The sequence below is a fragment of the Aethalodelphis obliquidens genome, unplaced genomic scaffold, assembly GCF_003676395.1.
Source record: "Aethalodelphis obliquidens isolate GAN/ISIS:26980383/991018 unplaced genomic scaffold, ASM367639v1 scaffold60, whole genome shotgun sequence".
NCBI lineage: Eukaryota > Metazoa > Chordata > Mammalia > Artiodactyla > Delphinidae > Aethalodelphis > Aethalodelphis obliquidens.
This window is the reverse complement of record NW_020838004.1, coordinates 4,176,604-4,197,726: the sequence shown is the minus strand read 5'-3', so window position 1 is coordinate 4,197,726 and position 21,123 is coordinate 4,176,604. Positions and strand designations below refer to the sequence as shown.

At 43.1% G+C, this 21,123-nt stretch overlaps 1 protein-coding gene across 7 annotated transcripts in view; it reads right to left on the bottom strand.

Annotated features, from left to right (window-relative positions):
• AMOTL1 (angiomotin like 1) overlaps positions 1 to 21,123 on the bottom strand; it is a 176,249-nt gene that overhangs the window by 132,869 nt on the left and 22,257 nt on the right. For 4 of the 7 annotated variants that reach the window (XM_027087777.1, XM_027087778.1, XM_027087775.1 and 1 more), the window contains 2 exons: positions 12,203 to 12,337; positions 253 to 306 (listed from right to left, as the gene is read on the bottom strand). In XM_027087777.1, coding sequence (XP_026943578.1) covers positions 253 to 306; positions 12,203 to 12,287 — 139 coding nt within the window. In that variant the 5' untranslated portion in view covers positions 12,288 to 12,337. Of the gene's footprint in view, positions 1 to 252; positions 307 to 11,731; positions 11,782 to 12,123; positions 12,338 to 21,123 lie in introns of those variants that run through there. The other 3 variants (XM_027087773.1, XM_027087772.1, XM_027087774.1) reach the window with 2 other exon arrangements.

Sequence of the window (21,123 nt, the reverse complement as noted above, 5' to 3'; positions counted from 1 at the left end):
CACACACACACACACACACACACACACACACACACACACACACACACGGCACAGCTGACACTTTCCCCACCACCCCCAAAGCATACGCGCCAGGAAAAGGCCAGTTCTCACCGCGAAGGGAACGTACAGCTGGGGAAGTGTGTTCCCTGACCGTTTCTCTCCACTCCTCTGGCTGATTGGACCCGGGCGCCCCCCAGATTCCCGGTTCTCGGGCTGGATTTCGAGAAGAAAAAGCAAAAGGGGCAGACTTACCTAACTCCTCGGGGCTGTAGGGCGCGGATGAGGCTTCTTCCACAAACTCACTGTCTGGAGGAAGAAGAAAAGCAGAAAACAAAAATAGAATCGCAACCATTCAGGGCTAATGGATTAAGCATCAGTTACCGTCGTAGGTCTCTTAGAAAAGCGCGGGTTTCTCTCCCGCAGCGACCGGAATCCGTGAAACGGGGGCCACGCGGGGTCCCAGATGCCCCATCCACTAGGGGTAAGAAACTGTCAAAGAAACTTGGCAGGGGGGGCAGGTCCACCCAGGGACCAAGCGTCTTCCGGGCGCGGACAGGTGCGCGCCAACTTTCCGTGGGTGCGACCCCACGGATCGCCCGGCCGGGCGCGCAGGGCCGCGACCTCATCCTCTGCCCTCAGCCCGCGGGGAGCATCGCGGCGTCCGCTGGGTCTAGCGTCGACGCCTCGGCGCCCAGGAGCCCCAAAGTTTCCTGGTGGGTCCAGCAGACCCGAGAGCGCGCAGCAGCGGCGGCGAGCTCCCCGCGCCCACCCCCGCCGCCCGTTGCTAGGCGACCGCGGCCGTTAAGCTCGGCAGCGGCGAGCGCGCTGCCTCCCAATTCCCGGTTGGAGGGTGGCTTCCCCACCCCCACCCTCTTCGACCTTTCATTACAAATTAGAGCATAACCAGTTTTAAAACGATCCCTGCTTTTTTGTACTATGTCTGTACTACTCCGATGCTTGGGAAATCGTTTTTCTGTGCTTTTCATGGGGAGAGGCAGAATTTTCAGAGCTTGAATATTTCTTGCAGCAAGGAAGGAGGAGCTTTCAATACTCCCAACCATCTCCTTGTTTCTGAACCTGAATTCTAACTCCACTCCAAACAATATTTCCTCCTCTTAAGAGACTACGTGGTTCGAGCAAGGAAGGCAATATGTCTCCATTTCACAGGTAGGGAAACTGGGGCTCAGAGGTTAAGTTACTTATGGATGACTGCACAGAACTGTGATGGGTGTGTGTGTGTGTGTGTGGTGTGTCTGGGGAGAGCAGAGCGGTGCTCCTTCTATTGTCGAGAGGTTTCAAATACAGAATATAGGAACAGAAGTTAGGGTCCGAAAGTCCGAGTTGTAGGTCCTAAAGAAATTCACGTCAGATTGCGGGAATCTCCCTATTTGGGTCAGTGGCCTGAATAACCTATGCAGATGCATTATGTATTTTCCACCAGGACTGACTGACTGCTTGCCTGGGAGGGCCCTGGGCTATGGGGATGTGCTCTAGAGAGCTGCTGGGAGAAAGCCAGAGGAAGGAAAGAGCAAACATGGAAAATGGTTGTCTCTTCTCCATCCCTGTCCTTGGACACTGATAGTTGGAGAGTCAACAGTCTGGGCAATGTCCTGGGCAATGGCCTTGTATAGTCTCAGACTGATCAGATCACCAGCTGCAGCAGACTGAGGGCTCCCGGATCAGTGCCAAGGTCTTCTCATTCTGTAAACTCTCAGTCATCTCTGGGTTTTCCACTGTCAGTTTACAAATTACCCAAATTACCATGGAGGACAGAAAGAAGCCACTTTGGCCAGAGTGCTCATAGAGGAATGGCTGGGGACCAGGTTGAGACTGTCCTTCTTCCTCACCAAGGTATCCATTCTTCTTCTTCTTCTTTTTTTTTTTTGTTTTTTGTTTTGGCTGCACTGTGTGCAGCCTGCAGGGATTGAACCAGGGCCACAGCAGTGAAAGCCCAGAATCCTAACCACTAGGCCATCAGGGAACTCCCCAAAGTAACCATTCTTGAGCTGCCTAGCCTATCTCTCTATCTTCTTCTTGCCCCCCCCCCCCCACTCGTGACAATCTGAGCTCTCAAATCCGAGAAGTGAATGTGCTTGGGTGAATGTTTGCACGCATCAATCCATCCCCTCCCACCTCCTAGAAACCTCTATTTGCCCTCAGGAATTCACGGTTCATCACAATCCCCAATATCTTCAGCCTCTTCTCTGAATGTTTCTTTCAATTCCTTACTCTGATGGAAACCTGACTCTCCTTGAAAATAAGAGACCACATGGCCCAGCACCCCTACTCCCCGCAGCCATTGTGTTATTCTACCTAATTCCTTGAAGATATTGGCATCTGGATCCCTGTCACTTCCCCCAACACCATCCCCATGATAATTCTTATTTCCAATTCTACCTAATGGATTCTTCTCATACGCTGGTCTCTCAACTCTTCAACTTCCTCTCCCTTCCTGGATCTCCAGCTATCCCAGCTCCCTGCTCTCAGAGTGACACCAACTGTAGTCTCAACGCCAAGCATCCCACTCTCCAACCACCACCTCCTATCTTTACAGCTTATTCTTTCTGTTATCCTAACCCAATGTCTCCTTGACCCCCAACAGCTCCTATAATTTACTTATCCCATGATCTTTTCTCTGTTCCTCACTCTCCTCTTGACCTTCCTTCCTCTTTTAACCACCCTAGTCTCCAGGTTTATTATTATCATTTCTCTCTTACATACACCTTCAAATCCATCTCTCCCTCTCTACCCCTCTCTCTCTTTCTCCTTCTCCCCGCCCCCCATATTAAGTCCTTGGGAAAACCATAACCCTGATAGAATCTAATTCTTCATCTTCTGTCTGCCAGCACCCAGTGAAACATCATTGGAGAAACATACCATCATGCTGACTGGTCTTATTTTCAATTTGGAACCACTAACCTCAAGTGGATACTAGTGCAGCCCAGGACTGGCCTTGACATTGCCAAATTCCAACGGTCAGTTCTCGGTCCGAATAGGAGCTTTCGACCCCTGCATCCATAAGTGGGTGAGCTCAGATGGACTGTCTGCAGGACCAGTCTCCTCTATTTCCCCATCATTTCGGGAGGCAACTAGTCTTTGTATTCCAAGAGAGACAGTCTACAGAGGGCTTTGGGGTCAGCCAGACCTTGGTTCTAATACCAGCTCCACTATTAACTAATAGTTTAATATCTGCTAACCTTAGTTTTCTGTAAAAATGGAGATAATAATCGTATCTAACTCATAAGGTTGTGGTGAGAATGCAATAAACTACAGCATTTAGAGAGACTATCACATTGTGAAAATCAAGTAAATGTTAGTTATTATTAGATGGCATGCTCCTTTACAGCTGAGAAAAAATGGGCTCTTTTCTCTCCTTTAGCAATTTGAGTTACCGAAAGGAATCACTAACCACAGATTATGCTTCAAATTAAAGGCTGTGTACATTGCCCCATCTTTTAGTTTGCTTTCTAAGAGGTGCCTTGAAAGTTGGTTATGTGGAGTTGGGACCAGGCATTCCCACATAGGAAGAGCATTACTCATATTCTACCAGGTCATTAGGTTCTGGAGGCTGCCGAACTGTTCTAACTCACCATGGATTCCCCTTCAACTTGTTCCTATAAGTGGATGGCTCATAAGCCAAGATCTTTTCTTACAGCACTTTAGTTATTTAAATTTCCTAATCAACTGAAGGTTCATGAGAAAATATTTTTCTTGTTTCAATATCTGTTGTTGACAATTTTTCTAAACTATAGGATTCCAATTTTCTGTCTTAGGAAGCAGAGCAGAGCAAACAATAATGTTTCTTGTTAAGCAATCAATATTTACGGGGAATAGACCATGCTTCCAGGATGGTGCCAGGCAATGCAGATACAAAAGTGCTCGGAACAGGTTCCTGCCCTCATGTTGTTCACCTTCTAATAGGTTCAGGCAATGAACCTCAGGCAATGTCCAAAGTGCTTACCCACACTTGACTTTTATAGCCCTCTTATAAAGAAATGATTCTGCTGGAGGGTCACCGAGTTATAAAGGACAGTGCACAATCTTATAGGTTGAAATAGTGCTGTCAGATTATTAGGGGAGAAATCACAGGGATGTTACTAGATCTCTCAAAGCCTCAGTTTCCTGATAATAATACTTATCTCATTGTATTGTCAGGAGAAGCCAAACAGGAAAAATGTGAGACAGACCAAGCACGGTGCCTTTCTCTCCCACATAGAAGGCTTAGGCATGCGGAGTCCCCTCATTTTTTTTTTTAATAAATTCATTTATTTTATTTATTTATTTTTGGCTGCATTGGGTCTTCGTTGCTGCGCGCAGGACTTCTCTAGTTGCGGCGAGTGGGGGCTACTCTTCGTTGCAGTGCACAGGCTTCTCATTGCGGTGGCTTCTCTATTTGCGGAGCGTGGGCTCTAGGCACGTGGGCTTCAGTAGTTGCAGCACGTGGGCTCAGTAGTTGTGGCTTGTGGGCTCTAGAGCACAGGCTCAGTAGTTGTGGCGCACAGGCTTAGTTGCTCCGCGGCATGTGGGATCTTCCCAGACCAGGGCTCGGACCCGTGTCCCCTGCATGGGTAGGCGGATTCTTAACCACTGCGCCACCAGTGGAGTCCCCTCTTTTGACTGTCCTTGGAGGAGAATGGGCTTCCTGCTGCCGTGACCACTGAAGACAGGGAAGGAGTCTGATCCTACTTCTAGGGCAGCATTTATTAGAAGGTGGGACAGGTGGGGAGAAAGCAGCAAGAAGGAAGCGTTTCTGGGGCTCAGGTTTTCCATAGAAACAGAGTACGCAGGGGGCTGATGTCTGATATCCACTCTAGCTGTTACCCACTACATCGTGAGTTGAACAGACTTTGGGGAGCTAGACTGGGAACCCAGCCCCTAGCTTTAATATTTCTTTATATATATAAAGTTAATAATATATTATTCATCAATATTAATAATCTTATATAATATTATATATAATTCTAAATGTTTTAAATTAATTTTTATTATATAAGCAAATAATATATATTCAAGGTGAAGGAAAAAACATTTAATACCCATGGGTATAAACTGAAAAATGGAAGTCCTCTCTCCTGTCCTATCACAGTCTCCATCCCCAAACTGAAGCACTGTCCACACCTTCCTGTGTTCCCTGGTAAAGATTATTTTTTAGGCATATTCAAACATGTTTATGAACTGTTGAAACAAGCTGGATATCATATTATGGCTTCTAAATGAAAGATAATATATTTCTAAATGAGATTTTGGTCCAACCCCAGTCATAAACTAAGGTGTGACTGTTTTCTGGTTAGTAGGGCAAGAAAGTTTATAAAAAATCATAGGAAAAAAGTTTTATCAACTATTACAAAACAGTAAAATCCTGAACAAAATTTAGGCATTTAAAGAGTTATACTTCAGCTATCTGGAAAACTCACTTAATCATAACCCTCATTCCTCTGTAAATGAAGTATGCTCACATAGCCACGTTGAACATAACTCTAGGATCAAAGGAATTCTTAGATCCATTTCTAGAGCTAAAAGCACACTCCAAATGCTTTTCAAGTGGCTAGCAGAGGGGTTTCTAGCAAAATAGCCATCGCTAATATCCTGCTTAGTGTGCAGGACGGAAGCTATGGACCAGGACCATGCCCCACAGGAGTCTGGGCGTGCCATCAGCCCCTGGCTGGCCTCTGCTGCAACGGTGGCAGGGCCTACCTCGACTGCAGGTTCTGCTTGGAGGAAAGGCCACGGAGAGGGCAGGCTTATATGGGCTGCTTTGACCCTGGAGGCCCCCAGGGGCTACAGCCCCTTGGTCAGTGGAGAAAAGGAGGAGATGGGGTCTCAAACAGATGTGGCTTCTTCCCCCAAGAGATGGGTGAGGGCTAAATGCCACATGGGGAGAAGTTTTTTTTTCAGCCAAGGGATGTTATCAATTCCTTTACAAGAAGAAGCTGCACGGATGCCATAACAACAAGTTAGAATGGTAGCCAGAGGCCACTCGGATCTGTGCACAGCCTTCCCAACACCTACCCCGGGAGGTCACCAATCTCAAGCATGAAAGACAGGAAGAAGCGAGCTAAGCCTTACCTCTGCCTCCCTCTCTACCCTGGCATCGCCCTTTGCTCACCTGCTCTGCAGGTAGTCTTCCGTCTCCTGGACGCCCTCTGCTAGTTACCAGCAGAACAGGGTGGAGAAGCAATGCTTGCCCCCCCCCTCCCCTCCTCACCCTGGGGAGCATGGGCAGGACAGATTTAGGAGGGAAGAGTGGGTCTGTGTCTGCTCTAAGAAAGGCATGACTCTCTCCTGTTATCCTGTCCCTTATCTGCATCCTCTCAGGACGAGCCAACAGAGGACAGCAGGAAAATATATGCACCCACCCATACAGTTTCATCAAAGAGAATTTTGCATTTACTGGTCTCAGCATTAGCTCCAGGGCTGAATTGGCCCAAAGGACATCTCATCTTCTCCTAGGGTTTAATATTCTTTTATTTTAGTACAACCCCACTTTTTATATAATCCTTGATGAAAGGGAGAAAGAAAATATAGTTGCTTTGTTTCCCTTAAATGAAAATCAAGTCTCAGATAACTGCTCTAAGTGTTTGATAACATCCAGAAAAAAGAAATGGGCTCTATAGGAAGAATAGTTCACTATATCTCACCTGCAAAAAAAATCATTACTTTTAGCAGAAACAATACAAGCCCAGAGATGATATGATATTAAGTCTGACAGGAAGCCAAGGATTCATTTTGGTAAAAATGTTAAGTATAGTCTCTGAAAAATTCAAATACCATGAAGTAGATTCTACTAATAAAAGCAAGACATTTTATGAAATATATAAACAACTTGGATCTCTCCAGACCCCTGCGACCAGGATTTCTTTTACCAACTATGGAATAGAGATGAAGATTTAAAAGATGCCCCACTCAACATCATATCAAAGGAAATAAACTCTGGCTGAGCCAAGAAGCAACTAGAAGGTGTATGTGGCCATGAATCAGCATAAACCATTCCAAAAATACACAAAGAAAAAGGTCCCTGCAGAGGAAAATCATACATTTCCAGCTCACACTCAGTTGGATCTACTGAGTGAAATCAGACAAAATACCCTGTGTTAAGATTAAGGGTAAAAACATTTGCTGCCATTGAAATCTATGACTACATCATTACAAGGGACATCCATAGGATGGATCTGAGTTTCTGCTGAGATGCAGAGACCATCCTGATCTCCCATTTTCCACCCCAGTATCCTGGACAGAGGCCTGAGAGGGAATCGCTTCTTTCAGACGCTGCAAATAGAGTCTACCTGGTGCACAAGAGTCTCTCTTTTTCCACATTAAAATGGTTTTTCCAAGAAGCTATGGCCTTAGCAGTCAGCCTACCGTCGGTGCCGGCAGGAGAATCAGAGGCCTGAGTTCTGGCCTTAGTTTTGCCACTAATCTTTGACAAGTCTCCAAACCTGCCTAGCCTGTATCTCCTCTGTAAAAAGAAATGACCTTTATGAAACTTGTTAAAACGAATGCTAATAGGAGACCGTGGATACCAGATTCTGTTGTATTAATCTTTTTACCACCCTGTATGCAAGAGTAATAGACACAAAGCTCAACTTTACCCCAATATAAAATTTAAAGAAAAAAAGAAATAGACACAAAGGATCAAGCTTCATGGAAAGGTGGAGATGCCCTTTGAAGCTGATGGAGAAGTGAAATGGACAGAGCAGAGCTCTGGGGAATGAAGGCCTGAGTGTGAATGTGAGCTCTGCTGGTGTTTGCTATATGAGTCTTATGGTGCCTTAGTTATCATGCCTTCCCAAGCTCAGTTTCCTCATCTGAAAAATGGGGATAATAATACCTACTTGAAGAGATTTCAATGAGGATTTGAATAAAATGAAATAATGCCCACAGCAGTGCTTGGCACCCAGACCACACTCAGAAAAATTTCCTTCCTTCCTTCCTGACATGTTAAAACTCTCCCTGACCTTGAGAGGGACCAGGAGGGAAATCCGCTCCTTCCTGTTTTTATAACCAGGATGGGAACAGCAGCGCTGAATTTCTAGACACACCTGGCCCCTACTGCCAGGTTAATGTTTCCCACACTTCCTTACTCTTCCCTAATGAGGAGCTTAAGCAGGCTGGGTGCCCTGGGAAGAGTGAATGGCAGCAGGATACCCAAACAGCTGAGCGAGCACATCTATAACATGAAGAAGTGTTTTATAGATTCACTGAGAAGGGCTATGGAGGCCTCCCCTCCTGCACAAATCCCCACACGTGTGATGTGGCAGCTGGCAAATCAAAGGAGCGGCCAAAGGAGCTTACACTGCGCCAATCAGAACCAGGGCTCTGGCCCCCTTTTGCTTTGTGTGTCAGGCACTGCATATGATTTCATTTGGAAAATGTGTTCCAAGCCTTTAAAATAAGTTTGCATAACCACCGGCCCACGTCCTTGAGGGTATTTTAAGAGTGTAGGAAGCGGGAGTGGCAGAGGGACTTTCCTGCAGAAATTCTGTATCACCCTCAGACATCCTGGGTTCTCCCCAGCCAGCTTCCTGGAGGCTGACCCACCCTCATGGCAGCCCGAGATGCTCTGAGGATACCGCAAAGGCAGATGTTGCGTGGATCTGGCCCTGTCTCAAGGCCCATGACTCACCAGGATGACTGAGCCTCCCTAGTAGATAATGCAGTTCTCGGAGGATTCCAGAAAGCCAAGAAAAACACCTCAAGGCCTGGACACTTCCAGGACTTTCCCTGGTACCTCACTAGAAATGTAAACCCCATTAGCCCACGGTGGGCCTCAGAGATGGAGCAGATGGGACCGGCCAGTGTTGGGAAACAGGGGATGTGGGGTAGGGGATGGAGGAAAGATGCTCTGAAGCAGGTGGGTCAAGGCCTTGGCAATGCGTTAGCTGAGGCGGCCGTCAGAGGGTCTTGGATGAAAATCCACACTTTGTGACAGAACTGCTGATGTTTTGGCCCAGCTCAGAGCTAGTGCTCTTTCCTACCGTGACAATTAAGTAAGCAATAAAAAATCTGTAACTGGGCCACCAGAGCCTTTAACTGAGAAGGCAGAGTAGCGAGGGTTGGAGGCTGAGTTGTGGAGCAATAGCTTGGCGCAGCTTGGCGTTAGGCAGGCCTCGGTTCAAATCCCCACTCTGCCAGTGACCTTGAGAAAGTTTCTCAGTCTCTTCAGGCTCGGGTGTTTTCATTCATAAAAGGAGAATAAGGTTGTTGTGAGAATGAATGGCGACAGTCTATATCTATACAAAAAAGGTCCTTTGGGATTGACGTATACCCACTACTATATTTACAAGAGATAACCAACAAGGTCCTAACGTATAGCACAGGGAGCTCTGCTTAATATTCTGTAATAACCTAAATAGGAAAAGAATTTCAGAAAGAAGGGATATATGTTCATGTATAACTGAATCACTTTGCTGTACCCTGAAACTAACACAACACTGTAAATCAACTATAGTCCAATATAAAATAAAACATTTTTTTAAGAAGACTATCTTTCAAAAATAAAGGTGAAAAATGTTACCATACATACTTAGGTAGAATTCATAGTTTTACCATTATTTTTTTAAAAACAAAAAATAAAAATTAAATAGACATTTTAACAAAAAATAAATTTTAAAAACTAGGGGGAAAAGGGCATAGCATCATGTCTGGTGTAACGTATCTACCTAATAAATGATTACAAATATGCTTCTGTAATTCGTCCAATTCTGACTTAGGTCTGGCGCAGCAGAGCTCTCACTTTGTTTCTAGTGCGAGTTTTCTCATCTCATTTCAACATTTCACCATGTTTCCATTTTGCCACCCTGCCTAGTCCTCTTAGGACCTACATCCTTTCCCCGAACCGCAGCCTAGGCCTCTGAGAACCACCCTAATCCAGCTGCTCACAAGGACTTTCACATTTTAGCCACATTGATTCACTGTGACAGTGCTTCACCCACATATGGCAATACAACCATACTCTGTCTTGGACACCTCCATCATCACATACTGATTGTCTGAACTGGGGCCAGATATCATGGTATCTGTTGCCCATCTGCCCCAGAAGCTCATCACTTACCCAAGAGTAGTGCTTCCCTATGAGGTAGATCCAGACACAGGTCTGGTTCCCCTTCCTATGAGCCAGCCATACCTCCAAAGATTGTAGATACATGATGTGGTGAACTCAAGGAGGTGTGTGATAATGCTTGGAGCTGGTCACAGTAGAATTTGTAGCCCCACCCCTTTGTCACAGTGATCCCTAGGGCTTCTTTCTGCTCTAAAATTGTGTGAAGGACGATTCTATTGCCTAGGTTACAAAAGCACCAGCGGACAAACCACACCTACTTAATTCTCTCCTCTCTCATCCAGCTTTGGTTAACAAGCTCTGGGGGGAGAGGGGTAACTGAATGAAATGCTCCAGGTATGCTGAAAGTAAGGTGAAGTGATGTAGTGGTGCCAGAAGAAGTTATGCAACCAGTTGGGTTGCCACAGTCAAAAAAGATTCTCAAGGAAAGCAGAAATATGTAGAGGATATGTTCCTAGCCATCATTCATTCATCCATCCATTCATTCATCAAGCCAGCCGGCCAGCCGGCCAGCCACCAAATATGCATCAAGTATTTGCCAGACTACTTGTGAAAGGGATGCAAAGGTGAATAAAACAAGATGTCTGCCCCCAAGAAGCTCACACATTGTCTAGGATAATGACAATACAGTGTGGCAACTCTGTGACACAGGAATCTGCAAGTTCCGTGGCAGCACTGAGGATGGACCGCTCATTCAGATCAGGGTGGGGGTGGGTAGGTGGCAGCAGCAGGAAGAGATCCCAGAATAGATGACTTAAGCTGGAACTTCAAAGATGAGCAGGAGCTGGCCAAGTAGAAGGCACATAGTAATGACGGCCTCCGCAGAGGCGCACAGGTGTGTGAGAGCATGATGTATTCAAGGATCCAGGGGGAGGTCGACACAGTGATGAGAAAGGGGGTTGCTTTTAGTGAGAAGCAGCAGGAGATGAGTCTAGAGAGGCAGGCAGGGGTCAGATCAGGAAAGGAAGGCTGCATGTTGAGCTGAGGAAGTTCAACTTTATTCCATGGGCTGGGCTGTGAGGAGACACTGGCTTAAGGACCTCTAAAAGTGACTAGGGTGGCAATGCGACAGGGCACAGGAGTGAACAGCTATTGGTTTTTGTCTGGGCCTCATCCAAGTGTCCTCTCTTAGAGTATCAAGCTTCCCTTCGGGGAATCTCCCATTGTGTGCAGTTGTCTTGGTTGGAAGATGTACCCTGATGCAGTGCAGAAGTTCGGTAAATGTTTATTGCTGTATAAGTTACCCCATTTTAGAGATGGGACACAGTAGAGAGTGTAGTCTGGTGATCTCCGTGTCTATCTTACTCTTTTTTTTTGTATTCCCAGTGCTTGACACATAGTAGGTGCTCAATAGTTATTGAGTGAATGAATAAACAACAACAAATGGGAGGCATACCCTCTCTAAAAACATCATGTGAATGCGTTAACTTTAGTGGCCTTTGCTCTCCCATCCATAGAATGACTCCTACTGCCCAAGTGGATCTCCATTAGATCTGGGGGATGGGGGATGGGGCAGACTCTTAGACCTGAAAGGGGACCACTGCTCTGTGTCAGGGTTGTGACTCTTACACTTGGATGCCCCACGCCAGGACAGTAAACAACATCCCCATCAATTAATGCTGAGTTGCATTAATCAGATGCTAGGACACAGAACCAGAAGGAAGGTGAACTGACCTAGACTGTTTATACCAGTTGCATTATCTTCAACTTTAATCTTTGCAGGGCTGTGGAGAGGAGAGAAGAGGGGAGGAGGGGGGAGATGGGCAAGAAAATAGTGCCTGACACATGTTAGGGGTTCAAAGATATGTGACTAACTTCCCACCTAGCTAGGGTAAGGTCTCAGTCAATGAAAGCTTACATTACTCAGTGCTGCTTATCACGACCCTACAAGTAGGCATTCTCACTCGCATGTTAGAGCTGAGGAAACGATCGATTTTCTTAAGGCCACATAGCTTGTAAGAAGGAAATTCCACATCTGAACCCAGGTCTGTCTGACACCAAAGTCCATGCCCTCTCCCCTCCACCCGACTGCTTCTGTGAAAAGGCAAACAGCACTGGGCACGTACAGAGCACAGCTGGGTTGACACAATGGGTGCAGGAGTTGAAGAGGACCGCGTGTATCAGGGACAGCAAAAGCAGCCATACCCCCTCTGGCGTTGGCAAAATGATGAATTCCAGCATGAGACAGCCAGGTTCCTTCCTCCAAAGGCCATGTTTCACTGAGGTCCATGCTTGCAGCAAGTCTCTTGTATGTGCAGCTCTCTGATCAAAGGGAATCTCCTGAAATAAATAATGAGCATGAAAAAATGGAGATAAATGACTACTGATGCTCTCCTGGAAAGGGGACACTTTCTTGAAGGAAAGTGGTTAGTTTCTAGTTTATTATGTTTCTTTAGCATGCAAAGACTGTTTTCAATATTTGGGCATTCCAAGACATGGAAACAACTGAAATGTCCATTGATGGGTGAATGGATAAAGAAGATGTGGTACACGTATATACAATGGAAGACTACTCAGCCATAAAAAAAGAATGAAATAATGCCATTTGTAGCAACAGGGATGCAATTAGAGATTATCATACTAAGTGAAGTAAGTCAGAAAGAGAAAGACAGATACCATATGATATCACATATATCTGGAATCTAAAAAATGACACAAATGAACGTATCTACAAAGCAGAAACAGACTCACAGACATAGAGAACAGAGCTGTGGTTGCCCGGGGTGTGGGGATGGACTGGGAGTTTGGGGTTAGTCGATGCAAACTATTACATATAGAATATAAAATAGATAAGCAACAAGGTCCTACAGTATAGCACAGGGAACTATATTCAATCTCCTGGGATAAACCATAATAGAAAATAGTATTTTAAAATGTATATATATGTATAACTGAGTCATTTTGCTGTATAGCAGAAATTAACACAACATTGTAAATCAACTATACTTCAATAAAAAATAAAAGATTCAGGTATGGTCTGAGTGTGAGATCTTCCGACAAGGCTGGCTATTCAGGTCTACACACCGTGACACCCCTCTTCATTCAGTTAACAAATGTTTATGGAGCAACTATTGCAGGCCAGGCTTTGAGCAAGGAACTTACTGTGTATAGTTCTGCATGCTTTATAGAATCCTAGAATTTCAGGGTAGGGTATCAATTTCATAAAAAAATAAATAGCTATATATTTCTATATAGGCCTAAAACACAGACTGGAAAAATTGAACTAAAATTTTGAGGTAGTTCCCATTGTATTGGAAATATGAATTATTTTTATTTTCTTGACAACTTTCTGCATTTTCCATAATAAATATGCATTACTTCTATAATCTGAAAAAAGTATATAATACATTTTAAGGAAAATCCCAGGGCTGAGAAGGACCATGAAGACCAATTTTCCACTTCCTCTTGAAAACCATGATAGAAAGTCCATGTCAGGAGGGTTCTCGTTTTTCCATAAAAAGGACGCCTCACTGGCTGCCTCCAAGAAGTCCAGCCTGGGAATCTCTACCTGTAAACCGTATCTGGGAAGATTACAACTCATGGCCAAACTTCTGCCTACATTACAAAGAGACTTCATAACCCTTCATAATGCATAACAGGTCCTCCAAAGGACGTGGCTGAATAACTGAACATGATTGATTGACCTAATCTGTGAATGCAGCCAGAGGGACATCCAGCAGGGGAGAAATCCTATCAGCCTAATTATGATGGGCATCCAGTTATCAATGGTTGTAATCAGAGCAGCTGGCTTGATATCGTCTCAAGAATGCTGTTCGCTCTGCATGTTCCTGCACTGCCCGTCCAACTGTAGACAAGGCAGTGTACTGCACTTTATTGGGTCCCGGCTCACTAGGGATTTGTGTTCAAGGCAAGCACCCAAAACTTTTAGAGGGGAATTCTAGACCAGAATGGGTATAGCACAATGCCATAGGGAAAACACTGGACTTAACAATAAATCCAGATTTCAGCCCTGACTCTTGCACTAACTGGGTGACTTAGGGCAAACACATTTATGCTCTCAGGGCTTAATTTCCTCAACTTCAAATGAAGGAATTAGGACTAGATGATGTCAAAGATCTGTACAGTCTTCCAGGACTTACAGTCTATAATAATATGTTTCTACGTACAAAGATGACCTATCCAACCACATTAGTAGGCCAAGAGAGCTGTGTTATTTGTCCATTAGCAAATTGAGACATCAGCCTCAGCATGGGAGAGGTGGCTGATTGAGGCTAGAGGTAGTCTGCATTTGGAATAAGACATGTTCTCTGTGCAGAACTAAAAACATGTCTGGAATAGAAATCCAAACCTGGGCCATGATCTTACTGCTATCATCATTTAATCAAATGAACTAAATAGTCAACATCTTATATCTTTACCAATTATGAAATAATAACAATAATACTACATCCTTAAAAAGCAACATTTATTTACCATACACTGGTCACTCAAAACCATTTTATTAATCCTTGCAGTACTCTTGAGAAGTGAGTTGGAGATTCTAGTAACTTTGTTTGACAAAAATAGAGCTTTACTGCTACAGTAATCAAGACAATATGGTACTGGCACAAAAACAGAAATATAGATCAATGGAACAGGATAGAAAGCCCAGAGATAAACCCATGTACCTATGGTCACCTGATCTATGACAAAGGAGGCAAGGATATACAATGGAGGAAAAGACAGTCTCTTCAATAAGTGGTGCTGGGAAAACTGGACAGCTACATGTAAAAGAATGAAATTAGAACACTCCCTAACACCATACACAGAAATAAACTCAAAATGGATTAGAGACCTAAATGTAAGACTGGACACTATAAAACTCTTAGAGGAAAACATAGGAAGAACACTCTTTGACATAAGTCACAGCAAGATCTTTTTTGACCCACCTCCTAGAGTAATGGAAATAAAAACAAAAATAAACAAATGGGACCTAATGAAACTTCAAAGCTTTTGCAAACAAAGGAAACCACAAACAAGATGAAAAGCCAACCCTCAGAATGGGAGGAATTATTTGCAAATGAATCAATGGACAAAGGATTAATCTCCAAAATATATAAACAGTTCATGCAGCTCAATATTAAAAAAACAAACAACCCAATCCAAAAATGGACAGAAGACCTAAATAGACATTTCTCCAAAGAAGACATTCAGATGGCCAAGAGACACATGAAAAGCTGCTCCACATCACTAATTATTAGAGAAACGCAAATCAAAATTACAATGAGGTATCACCTCACACCAGTCAGAATGGCCATCATCAGAAAATCTATAAACAACAAATGCTGGAGAGGGTGTGGAGAAAAGGGAACCCTCTTGCACTGTTGGTGGGAATGTAATTCAGCCACTACGGAGAACAGTATGGAGGTTCCTTAAAAAACTAAAAATAGAATTACCATATGACCCAGCAATCCCACTACTGGGCATATACCCAGAGAAAACCATAATTCAAAACCACATATGCACACCAGTGTTCATTGCAGCACTATTTACAATAGCCAGGTCATGGAAGCAACCTAAAAGCCCATCGACAGACGAATGGATAAAGAAGATGTGGTACATATATACAATGGAGTATTACTCAGCCATAAAAAGCAATGAAATTGGGTCTTTTGTAGAGACGTGGATGGACCTAGAGACTGTCATACAAGAGTGAAGTAAGAAAGAGAAAAACAAATCGTATATTAACGCATATATGTGGAATCTAGAAAAATGGTACAGATGAACCAGTTTGCAAGGCAGAAATAGAGACACAGATGTAGAGAACAAGCGTATGGACACCAAGAGGGGAAAGGGGGTGGGGTGGGATGAACTGGGAGATTGAGGTTGACATAAATATGCTAATGTGTATAAAATAGATAACTAATAAAAATCTGCTGTATAAAAAATAAGTAAATTAAACTAATTTTTTAAAAAAATAGAGCTTTACTTAATCATTGGAGAAGAGAGTAGTTTTCAAAGTAGATTCTCCATCCCACTTGGCCCAGTGGTCTTGACACTCACTGGCCCCCAGGAAACAGATTCACAACGTGATATCTTCTAGATGTGTGAGGTTAGGCCCTCACACCCATACATTTTATTTTATTAAGCTGAACTACATAGATTCATGTTGAGTGTTTTATTGACTTCTACTCAAAAACCCTGCTGGTTTCTCTGATGCTTGAATTTCACACCTCGGCTTTGGAAAGTCAAGCACAAAATGTGAAATGAATTGCATCAAACACAAGTATTTCAAGGAAGACTGATCAATCACATCTGTTACTGAAACTCTAACATCATCACATCAGTCACAAGAAGCCCCAGAGTGGCTCATGAAACTCTGGAGGCTAGAAAATATTTTCCAGACTTCTGGCCATATAAAACAACTTATTCAGAGTTTTCTATAAAATTTTAACCTCTATCCAAGTCAAAATTCTATCAAAGACTAAGTCCATGAAAAAGAAAATAAAAGGCAAAAAGAAAATTATGCAGCCATAGGAATAAGAAGTGAGGAAATAGTTTTGTCTAAAATAGCACATGGCAGCTCAAACAATAATATATACAATAAGGTGGGGTTGATGGAATGAGTGGGAAAGTCTACTGAAAACTTAACAGTTGTAACTCTGACTTTGAGAAGCATTTTTTCAAAGAGTTATTTATAGTCCATGTTCATTGATGTATTATTCACGATAGCCAAGATATGGAAACAACCTAAGTGTCTTGTCACTGGATGAATAGATAAAGATGTGGAATATATATATACAATGGAATATTATTCAGCCATGAGAAAGAAAGATATCCTGCCATTTACAACAACATGGATGAACCTGGAGGGCATTATGCTAAGTGAAATAAGCCAGACAGGAAAAGACAAATACTGCATGGTATCATGTACATGTGAAATCTAAAAAGAAAAGAAAAGTGGAACTAATAGAAATAGAGAGTAGAAAAGTGGTTGCCAAGGGGAAAGGTTAGTATAAGGGTAGAAACATTCAACTCTAAGATGAACAAGGTCTGAAGATCTAATGTATAACACAGTGACCAGAGTTGATATCACTGTGCTGTATAATAGAAACTTTTTAAAAGAGTGTAATTTAAATGTTCTCACCAAAAGAAAAAAAAGATAAATATGTGAGATGATGGATGTATTAACTAGATGGGAGAATCATTTCACAATGTATATGTATATCAAATCATCATGATGTACACTTTAAATACCTGACAATGTTATTTGTCAATTACACCTCAATAAAACTGAAAAAAAAAAATAGCAAAAAAAAAAAAGTGGAGTGGGGAGAGAGAGAAAGAGAAGAACTAAGGCACCTGCAGAGTGGGACACTGGGATCTATGGAATACTGGCAAAATATGAACACATAATTGATATTTAACAAGTACTGGTTGATTGAATGAATGAATAAATGATAATGGCCAGTGTGGGTAAGGACCCTAGTCAGCTATTACATCCCATTAAGCTCCCAAAGGAGACCTGTCTACCCTAAGAGAGAGTATGAGGCCAGATGGACCTTTGGACTTAAGGAGTTTAGCCTTTGGTCTCCCCGACCACCAGAACTCTTTTGGGATCCACCTCTAGAGCTGCCTAAGCCAGAAACTGTTTATCTTTTTTTTTTTTTCTGGGCGTGCCACGCAGCTTGTGGGATCTTAGTTCCCCAACCAGGGATTGAATTTGGGCCCTAGCAGTGAAATCACCGAGTTCCAGCCACTGGACTGCCAGGGAATTCCCTGGTCATCCTTGATTAACTGATTACATCTCACATCAAATCAATCACCAAGCTTTGTCCAGTTTAACTTTCAAATGTCTCAAGGATGCAACTCCCCTCTGCTTTCATTGTCTCATCCTTAGCTCAGCCACCATCCCTTCACACTGAGACACAGCAATGACTTCAGTGGGTCCTGGTCTTTCTTACTTCCAACCCTTTCTCCACACTTTGTTGTAATATTTTTAAAACACAAATTTGATCATGTCACTCCTTGATCAAAATACTCCAATGGTTCATTATTCCCAGGAGAAAGTCTGGACCACTTAACATGGCATAGAAGGCCCAACTATTGCAAAGTATTTGCAGTCCCTGAATTAGCTCCCCTCTTGGTCTTTTGGATATTCAGCCATTTCCAGAGCTGGAGCAAGAGTGTTCTTCCTGCCTCACCTTGCAAAATACAACTTATCCTTCACATCTCAGATCCGGTTACATGTCCCCCTAGACTGTCCTGTTCTTGCTTCATTACAGCATGTATCACCCTGCACTGTAATTATCTGTTAATATGCCTGTAGAGTATAGTTTGTAGTATACGTATGTAAGAGCAGAGATTCTATTTATTCGTACCCCTAGCATTGGTATAGGGGCTTCTCAAGGTAAGCAAGCACCCAATATGTGTTTGTCGAATGAATGAATATAGTACTGAATGGCACAAGCATCCCTCAGTTTAACATGTCCCTTTGGAAAGTATTCTCTTTGCAACCTCACCCCCCTCCTCTGCTCCTTTGGCAATTTCTCCACCTAAAACCCTATCTGCCTCTGTTTCCTGGCCTTATTCTGACCTTCTCATCCGGTCTAACTGGCTGAGATTATCCCATTTATGCTCCCACTTCAGTGTGCATACTGGCTCCTCTGCCCAGCATGCCCCTGAAGCCCCTGCCCATCATATACCTGCCTCCCTCCCCAAGACTGGGATGCAACTACACTTCTGATTATCCACAGGAGATACCTGCCCACCTAATGCAGCCAAGTCATACCTAGACCTCTAAACAATAACCTCCATGGTCATTTCTGGAGTGGGAGTGGGGGGGCTTAATCTGGAAATACAATTCAGAAAAACCCTATCCATACTTTGATTCTGCCTTAACTGCCATAATACAGCTCCATTAGTAGAGAAGAGATGAATTAACTAGAAGTGCCATGCTTAGGGAATCGGATGGCATATTCCATCATCCAGGCACTCAAGCAGCCATAGGTTCTAAAGAATAAGAACACCCTCATAGCAAGCAGATCCACTTGCTGATATCTTATAGTATAAATCAAGATATGCATGAAAGTATGTATAGATATAAATATATTAAATGAATTCATTCATTCATTTGGTAAATATTTACTTGGTGTCTCCTACGTACAAATCACTGTGCTAAGTGCTTGGGATAGAAAAGGATAAATACAGCCCTTCCTTCAAAGAGTTTTCAACCTTGTAGGGGAGACAAATATATGGACATATTATTACAGAACAATGTACTAAGTGCAAGCTTAGAGGCATGCACAAAGTAAACCAAAGATCTGTAAATAATAGAATCTGGAAATTAGATGGGATCTTAGGACCTTTAGTCTAACCCTTGCCTTATGCATGACTCTCCAGTATATGTCTATGCAGTCTGTACTTCAATACCCAGTGAGAAGGACCTCACTTTCTCCCCAGGCAGCCCACTGTATTTGTGAACTCTTAGGTCAAGCAATTCATTTTAAAATTTTCGACAAAATATTGATATTCACCAACAACCCTCAGTGCTGCTGAGCCATTCTAGAGCCTCCTGCCCCTTGTTCTGTTCTTCAAAGGCTGCTTGAAGGTGAGATACTCTTCCAGGAATATCAAGATTTTACCCCAGTTTTAATACTCTCCAAGCAGATCTGGACCTTATTCTTCAGTGAGTCAGGAATCAGAAGGAACATTCCATCTTGGTTATGAGTAGGGGGTATAAATCTATCTGGTCACAGAAACAAACCAAATGACTAAATTGAAGCACAAGAAGGAAGAGGTCACAAGATGGGATCTTCCTTCTCAACTAGGAATTTCTAGCTAAGATCTCTATTATCTAGGATCTAGGTGTCTTAGTCAAGATGGGGTGCTATGACAAAGTACCACAGACTGTGTGGCTTATAAACAACAGAAATGTATTTCTCACAGTTCTTGAGGCTGGAAGTCTGGGATTAAGGTACCAGCATGGTCAGGTTCTGGAGGGACTCTCTTCCATTTCAGACTACTGACTTATTGTATCCTCACATGGCAGAAGGAGAGCTAGAGAGCTCTCTGTGGGGGTCCCTCTTAAAAGGGTGCTAATCCCATGCATGAGAGCTCCACCCTTATGATCTAAGTTCTTGCCAAAGGCTCCACTTCCTAAGACAATCACATTGGGAGTTAGGACTTCAACATACGGATTTTAAGGGAACACAAACTTTCAGTCCTTTGCACTAAGTCTAGCCTGGTATCAGCTACCAGAAAAAAGCAATCATCGGAAACCTTGTGGACCAGAGTATGATAGAGAGCACTCTCCTCTTGGGCTGCCCCAAGGGTTTGGCTCTGATGAGTTTCAACTTCTAAACTTAGAAGGATATTTTCCTTTCAGCTCCAAATAAACCACATATATTAGAGTATACATCTGGGCTCTTAATATTTCAAGTGATAAAATTCAACGGCACTTAAAATACAAGACTTTTAAGCTTGTATGGAAGAAAAGAGAGAGTAGAACACTGTAAATATCCACTGTGAAAGATTACATCTCTTTATGTGGATAAAAAGACATGAAATGCTAGAGGCACAGAGTCTTCCTCTGTCTGAAATGGCTGTTTAGAGAGTTGACATGATTCCCCTGGGCTTTGTAGTTGTTTCCACATATTCTTATCAACTTTGTAGAATTGGAAAGTTTGAGTAACTTAAAAACCAGTCTTTCAGATTGGCTTATCCAACTGGGCAGAGTATTTGTGAAGTTCCTGTGGAATTTATTGATGTTAATATTTTAAGTACTCCAATAAATAATCTATGCTACTACTCTCTAAGGAGCTGTGGCAACAAGCATATTTTTAGGAAACTTAATGAAGTTATAAGATGATGAGATCCTTTGCAGAACTCTCAGTGACTCAGGCTTTTCATCTCTAAAGTCAGTCCATTGAGACCAAGTTCAGAAGTTCCCTCCACCATGAAACTTTCCCAAGCAGAGTTATTTCCTTCTCCCTTTGCACTTCTCAGAACTTTTTATAGTCCATTAAGACCACACTTTTCCACTGGATGATAATACTCTCTTTACAAGATGATTGTCATCCTCTTTAGAAGGTAGTCTTCTTAGGATAAAATCATATCTTATCCAC